The 7,744-nt window shown below is 41.7% G+C and overlaps 1 protein-coding gene across 1 annotated transcript in view; it reads right to left on the reverse strand.

Annotated features, from left to right (window-relative positions):
- Positions 1 to 3,654: 3,654 nt before the first annotated feature.
- The window catches only part of LOC308087891 (MAM domain-containing glycosylphosphatidylinositol anchor protein 1-like), a gene marked incomplete at its 3' end in the record, with an annotated part of 190,761 nt that continues 186,671 nt past the window's right edge, over positions 3,655 to 7,744 (reverse strand). Inside the window, exons 17-18 of the mRNA XM_080432121.1 lie at positions 7,307 to 7,399; positions 3,655 to 3,749 (exon numbers count right to left, since the gene is read on the reverse strand). Of these exons, the coding sequence (XP_080288247.1) occupies positions 3,655 to 3,749; positions 7,307 to 7,399 (188 nt within the window). The remainder of the gene's footprint in view (positions 3,750 to 7,306; positions 7,400 to 7,744) is intronic.

Here is a 7,744-nt window from a genome sequence, read left to right on the forward strand (position 1 = left end):
GTGACTCCATTTTCATTTATTTATTCATGTATTGCCAGGATCAGTGAATATAGAGGATCACATTATGAAGTACTAGTAATTCACACATATTTCAGAGTCCAGAAGTGGTCTTTGCTCAAAAGTGATCTTAAAATATCCAGTTAGTCCTACAGTAGGCTACCTGAAGGTCCATTTAAAATGTTCCTGATGCAGTGAACCCCATATAACAAGCGCTAAATTAGCATTACATTCATTTGCTAATCTTTTATTCTTAACAAAACAAAACAAAACAAAACAAAACAATACAAAACAACAGAGGAGAGCTCTTCACGGGTCCAACATGACAGACCCTAACACTAAATGGACCTGTGAAATTTCATCCAGGGCCGGATTGGTTCCGAGAAATTGCATGTTTTCACCTCGATGAACAATGAATCCATGACCATGCAAGCCTCTGTGCACCCTTTCATTCCATGGCGTTTTTTTTTTTGTTGCGCTCTGTGAGCTCTGCGCTATCCCAAGTCATTGAACTGACAGCCAGCAGTCTGGCACGCATGTGCAACTCGACTTCTACCCCAGTAATCTGATCCACTTAATGCTTTTCTGTACTGATCAGTTCTCAGTACGGGTCTTCTCGGATCTATTCGGGTATTACACATAATGTAATAGTATCTGAACCGAGCCAGACCTGAGTGATCAGGGCAAAACACGGACCCGGACGTTTCATCTGTAGGCCTACCTACATTTGAGACTTTGTGACCATCACTGACACATTGTGGCTGTAGTCACATACTGTAGTAGCTCAAACAATAACAGTGATGTGATCACTGCATTTGAAATCTAAAGAAAAATGATACATAAGGGTTTGATGGGTTAATGGTTACCATAATGAATGAAACATGATACGTAATAGTTTGATGGGTTAATGGTTATCATCACACGTTTTCAAATACAGTTTCTACTAAGAATGTGTTTAGTAGAATAATGGGTAGCATACTGAATGCTACATATTAGCTTTATGCTGTAGTGATGGATAGTGCTTATGCTACAACTTGAGCTGATATACAGTACATGTCATTTTAGCCAAGTTATATACATTTCATTAAGTAGAATAAAACAAATCTGCATCCTCTGTACAAATTACAAAGATAATTTGTCTTTCTGTCCAGTTTGTGCATGCTCAGAAGTGAATTAGATACTGTACTTCCCTTTTTGAAGATATTAAAAAAGGAAAGGTATTAAGCTTATCCACTTGACTATTCAATTGCAGTATTGTTGACCGAAGGTTACAAGCAAGCATGTCGATTATTACACTTAATATGGATTATAAATATACAATGAAATGTGCATCCAGAGACAAATAACCTGCAATCAAACACGATGTCAAAGTTAAATACATGGAGGCTGACAGAAAGAGATTATACAATGTGTATTGTTAAAGGGCTTGCCTTGTAATAATAATAATAATAATAATAATAATAATAATAATAAGATAATACGAAATAATCCTTAATGTGAATTTAACTCTGACGTGTACTTAAATTAACCCTGATTGCATTGTGTATAGTATGCAATTTAGTGGACATATAATGGGTTATTTGGCAAATTATTTCTCCAAAGTGCCTTGCCGTACCTTGAACATAATGTTAACATCTACTGTTTATAAAAAAATTATGAAGGCTTGTGAAAGAAACAGTGAAAGACCCAACAAAACATTAAAGTGTAATGACTGAGTCAACAGCACATGAAGAGTAGGTATTGCAAGGGTCCGACCTGCGCTGAAAAGAATGAACATAAAAGCAGAGGAATAACACCAAAGTGGGTGGACTGGTTAGATTGGTTTCCTTGAGCCGAGTTGAGGAATGATGCAAAAGGAAAAGCAAAAAACGCAGTAAAACGCCTTAAATTATGAATAATGTTCGCCTCATTACGGTTTTTGAATGATCAATACGTATTGGCTGAACTGGTTGTGGATGGCTTCTCTGAACAATCTGAGCTAGCTGCTGTCTTTGATGACCTGATATCATCATAAGAGATATTGATATTTTTTCGGTATAGTGTGTATGTGTATGTGTGTGTGTGTGTGTGTGTGTGTGTGTGTGTGTGTGTGTGTGTGTGTGTGTGTGTGTGTGCGCGCGCGCGCGCGTGCGTGCGTGCGTGTGGGGGGGTTGTATTATGAGCATTGCTTAACTTCAACAGCATCATATTGATACGATTATGAGAACGGCTTCTCGAAAAAAGAAAAGCAACAATAGGCTTTCCATGAACATTCAATTAATGACAAGCCACACTGCAAACCCTCCAGATGGTCTGAACTCATTTTCCATACAAAGATAGAAAGTTCACTTTCTCCATATGAGCAATCCATACATATTTGACATTCATTATCATAATCCAAATAGAATTGCTGTAATAAAAATCCTCGCCTCCTCTCTTCTCCTCCACTGCATTTCTCTCCCCACGCGTCACTCTGTAAGAGATGTCCAATCATCTGAGTCTGTTCCTGTGTGTCTGTGTCTCACTGTAAGAGATGAATTAGATTCCTGTTTGTCTGTGTCGGTGGGGTGGGGTGAGAACAGAGAAGGTGGCCGTCCATCTTTCATTGTCCATCGTTCTCAAACTCAATCAGAGGAAGAGATGAGTGGACATAGTATGTGTGTGTTTGTAGTGGAGGTTGTGTGTGTGTGCTCATCGGCTTCATATGATATTAAACATGATCATATGTCTGCAGTTGTGCCCCCCCCCCCCCATACTGCCAAAATAAAGCAAAATATCAAAAACATGACATAAATCCGACAAACTGAAACATCAGAATTAGGTATACTCTGTGTCCAAACGGAACGGCAGCGATCGTATAAACATTGTGCTTTTTTAGATTCACTTTGTAGACTCCTCCACTGTTTTGTTTTTGTTTAGATTGTGTTATATTTCATATATCATATAGATAAATGTACACGTTACAGTCCAAGCTGTGGTCCATCTCCCGCGGCAAACAGAGGCCAGTGAGCCCCCTTCTCTCTCTGTCCTCTTATCTCTTTTACATTCCTCCCTCTCTCCATTCTTTCGCGTTTCATCTGTCCATCCGTCTCTCTGTCATTCAGCAGCTCCTGTGGCCCGAGGTAGGGATGTGACGCCTCCTTCTATCTCTCTTCCCAGCATCCCCCATTCCCTCCTTTAATCCCCTCCAGTCCCTTGTCATCTTTGGTAGAGAGTCTGACACTTTGGTGTGTCTGGGTAAAGCAAAGGAGGGGATGGAATAATGGAGGAGAGGAAAGGATGACGGGTTAAAAGAGGAAGAGGAGTGTGTGATGTGGGTGGGGGGTTATTGGTTGGACAATCAATGTTACGAAGCGGGGAGAAGGGAACATTCATAAAGTATGTTGAGTAAGGCCAGAATGTCCAAGACAGACAGACAGACAGACAGACAGACAGACAGACAGACAGACAGACAGACAGACAGACAGACAGACAGACAGACAGACAGACAGACAGACAGACAGACAGACAGACAGACAGACAGACAGACAGACAGACAGACAGACAGACAGAGAGAGAGAGATGGAAGTGAGGAAAGGTACAGAGGGGAGGACATGGGAGGGAGAAAGAAGAAGTAACAGAGTGTGCAGCGGGGCAGTCTCTGTGGAGGCAGACAGGTGGCGCTGTTGCAGCTGGTCATCATCTGTACAGCAGCAGGAGGACACAGCAGAGGGCAAAGGTCAGCCAGCTGGCCAATGGGAGAGGGTGCAGTGATGCTGATCCACCAGTCGCAACTGCAGAGATAAGAGATGAGCACAAATGTAAAAAATGATTATGAATAAAACAGTAAAAATCAAAGAGATGAGGAAAGGACAGCAACAAGTGTCACACATGTTAAAAGAGATATATTTTTGTACTTTTTATGCTGCTCTCTCCTGCTATTTTGAACACAGAAATTGACTCTTGGTGATGTTTCGCCATTTTAATGAAAAACAATGGAGACTTCTCACTCCCAAATCACTGAGCCTCTCTAATATTCTCCTCTATAACTGCTGTCATGCTGACTCATCCTGAAATGTTAATATTCTCCTCTACTGCTGTCATGCTGAGTCATCCTGAAAGGTTAATATTCTCCTCTATAACTGCTGTCATGTTGAATCACCCTGAAGGGTTAATATTCTCCTCTATAACTGCTGCCATACTGAATAATCCTGAAAGGTTTTAATGCTGCATTCCTCACATTTGAATCCCCTTTCTTAATCACAACCCTTACTTCTCAGCATACAAGGGAAAGATGGGCTGCTATTGTACATTGAAGCCATTTGACACATATACTTTATAACATATACTTTTCCTAAGTGGAATATCACTGATATTTGCCAAGAACAAGGCTGCCTTTAAAGGTAGGGTAAGTGATATTTTTGGGTTAAAACAAAAAGTATTTTTTTTAAAGGTTTAAGCACTATATTCTGATAGTAATCATTGCTATAGAGTGTTTGTTCAGTAACAGGAGTCTCCCCGTCTCTCTAGCTCTTTAATAAACAGAAAATACATTTTCTGGTAGGTGTCAAAATCTCAGCCAATCAGGAGAAAGTACCCATTTTTAAGCTTTATTTTTATAGTGTTCCAGTTCTAATTTGGTCTGCTCATTTCTTAGTGTCATCACTTCCAAATTCACTTGTTTAATCTATATCCTGATTGAGTTCTCTATCCTGATTGGATAAAATTGGAAATGAAACTGAAACTGAAACGAAAATGCATTTTCTGTTTTATAAAGAGCTGGAGAGACATGGAGACTCCTTATATGGACAGGACACTCTATAGTAACGAGCACTATCAGAACATAGACCCATTTTGCAATTATTTTAATAATTGCAAATCACTTACCCTACCTTTAAGTGTCAAGGCTGTAAAATATTGTAATAATCCATATTCATTTATGGTCATTTATGACATTTAAGCGTATTTATACTCGCCGCGCGATGGTGTAGCATGTCGAGAAAAGCAGAGAATAGCAGACCTACAAGCTCACAATGCGTCGCATCGCTCACTGCTTGTGTATTTGCTTGCTTGTCAGCCCCCCCCCCCCCACCCTCAAGGGAGCGAGGACAATTTAGGAGGATGGACCGATGGGGAAAGAAAGAGAGGATGAAAGGGAGAAGGGACAGGGAAAGTGAAGCACGAGAGGAAGAGGAAAAGAAAGAGAGAGAGAGAGAGATGTGGACAACCTCCATCTTGTTGATGACAGCTTTGGGCTTTTTATTTGTTTTTGTTTCCATAAGAAAGAGTTTGTTGGCAGAAACACAGCCTCTGGAAGTTCTTCATGTACTGTACAGTGAGGGAAATATTCAACACATACACATATATTCACCACAAGCACACCATTTTACATGGGTGAGGGGAGTGAACAAAAGACAGAGAGGTTTACAAGGTTGCACTGATTGATCCACTGCTGCATCTTCCCTTGGGGTTATACGACAACTGATCAGTGATAAATCAGCACGGCTAAAGTTTCAAAGTGTGCAACACACCATCTGTGTTCTGAGCCAAGTCTCTCCCCACGCTAGTGGAGAATCCCAGTGGGACTATATCATTTTACTCGCCAAGACAGTTCCTCTTTGACAGTTAGGTTGAGCTGTTCATTTAAAGACTCAAAGTGTCAAACAAATGCTATTTTTGTCCTCCACAATTACCATGATCTCATCACGGAGGCGTCTTATCAAGACTGTGCAAGCCTGCAAATGCTCTGTTGCAGTTGTGGATGAAGTACTCAGATATTTTACTTAAGTAAAAGTAGCTTTACCACAATATAGAAATACTCTGTTACAAGTAAAATGCCTGTATTCAAAATTGTGCTTAATTAAAAGTATCAAAGTATTGTCATTAAGCTATATATATATATATAAATCGCGACATATTGTTAGCTTGTAGATTGGCTACTTTTAGTATAAAATATTACTTAATTGGTTAATGTATATTTTGAAAGCTGTCAAACTATAGTGGAGTAAAAAGTGCAATATTTGCCTCTTAGATGTAGTATCAAAACATTGAAATACTCAAGTAAAGTAAAGGTGCATCAAAGTTGTACTTAAGTACAGTACTTGAGTAAATTTACTCAAGTACTTATTTTCCAGTCCACCACTGCTCTGTAGGACTGTAAACTTTCCTATTGCCCTGCATTATAAAGCTGTCTAGCAATCTCTCCGTTTAGTTCACTTATAGTTTTCATCCGTGTCTGCCCGCCCGCCCGCCTGCCTGCCCGCCCGCCCGCCCGCCCGCCCGCCCGCCCGCCCGCCCGCCCGCCCGTCCGTCCGTCCGTCCGTCCGTCCGTCCGTCCGTCCGTCCGTCCGTCCGTCCGTCTGTCTGTCTGTCTGCCTGCCTGTCTCCTTCTGGGGTCCTGCACTTAGTTCCACCCATCAGACCCTAACAATTTTCTTGTTGTATTTGTGAATAAATAAGGCCATGGGTAGAGTGATAAACAGATTCTCAGCCTGCATTCATCGTTGACCTCATATTATTCAACCTCGGGCAGGCTGATATGCCTGCTCTCGGCTGAATAAGCTCGGGCAAAGACAAATTCCCAGTTACGTGATTTATGTGTGTGGCGTTGTACCAAACATGTCAGAGGCAATCATCATTCATTTGAGGAGAGCCACACGCCCTCTGTGTGCATGCGTGCGTGCGTGCGTGCGTGCGTGCGTGCGTGTGTGTGTGTGTTTGTGTGACAGGTATGATGTATCAGTAGTGATGGTGCCAGGCCCGCCTGCTCTCTCTGCATCCTGTAAGACGCAGGGAGCAGCAAAGCCTCATGGGAGAGGAGAATGTGCTGGCAGCCACATGCAAGAGCTCTGGCACGGGAACATAGGTTCACACACACACACACACACACACACACACACACACACACACACACACACACACACACACACACACACACACACACACACACACACACACACACACACACACACACACATGCGTGCGCACACACGCAGTCATGTGGCAGATTTTTGATCAAAGGTGCCATTGGTGTTGTGTTGCTTTGTATTTTGTAAATTCCAATACTCTGTCACAATACATCTGCCTTCAGTTAGTCTCTTTAATTAGCTGAAAAATACAGTCTTATAACACACTAATTCATGTTTGTATTATCAGTGTTATAACAGACACTATTTCATGTTTGCATGATCACTAACCCTTTGAAGAAGTTTCCCAACATAACATTGAAACACAACCTAATCCAACCAAACAGAAACTATGTTCAGCTTCGGAAGGGCTTACCGACCCGAAGAAAGTTCTGTGCTCAGAACGCCAGACCTACAGTATAGCTCATTAAGCTCAATACATTTGCCTAGCAACATCGTGGCTCGTTCCATCGCTTGAGCCACTGAAGCTGTGTACAGCCAGTGCTGGTGTTTTACCACCTGGATCTCCCTCTGGCGTCCTGTGGGAAATTTGACACAGGTACGGAGGTTTTGCAACAGGATTTTTTTACGCATGGTCACTCAGAGAGGGATTACAGAGATGTGTGTACCTCCTGGAAGTTGGCTAACGAGACTAGTACTTCCTAACCTCCTCATGTGTCTTCAAAACTCTCGCTGCTTTTGCTGCTGGCAGAATGAAGCCTTGGGCAGAATGCGGAAACCAAACTAATTATAGCACGCCCACCTTGAACGTCTGAACACTGCCAAAGTTCTTAATGACGTCATTTTGTTCATGTTGCCTACCCTGTTGTTCGGACATCGTTGGAGTATGCTGCAGGTTTAAGACAGATCTGTATGTATTAAGT

This window comes from Gymnoscopelus braueri, assembly GCF_963280865.1.
Source record: "Gymnoscopelus braueri genome assembly, chromosome: 1".
Classification (NCBI taxonomy): Eukaryota; Metazoa; Chordata; class Actinopteri; order Myctophiformes; family Myctophidae; genus Gymnoscopelus; species Gymnoscopelus braueri.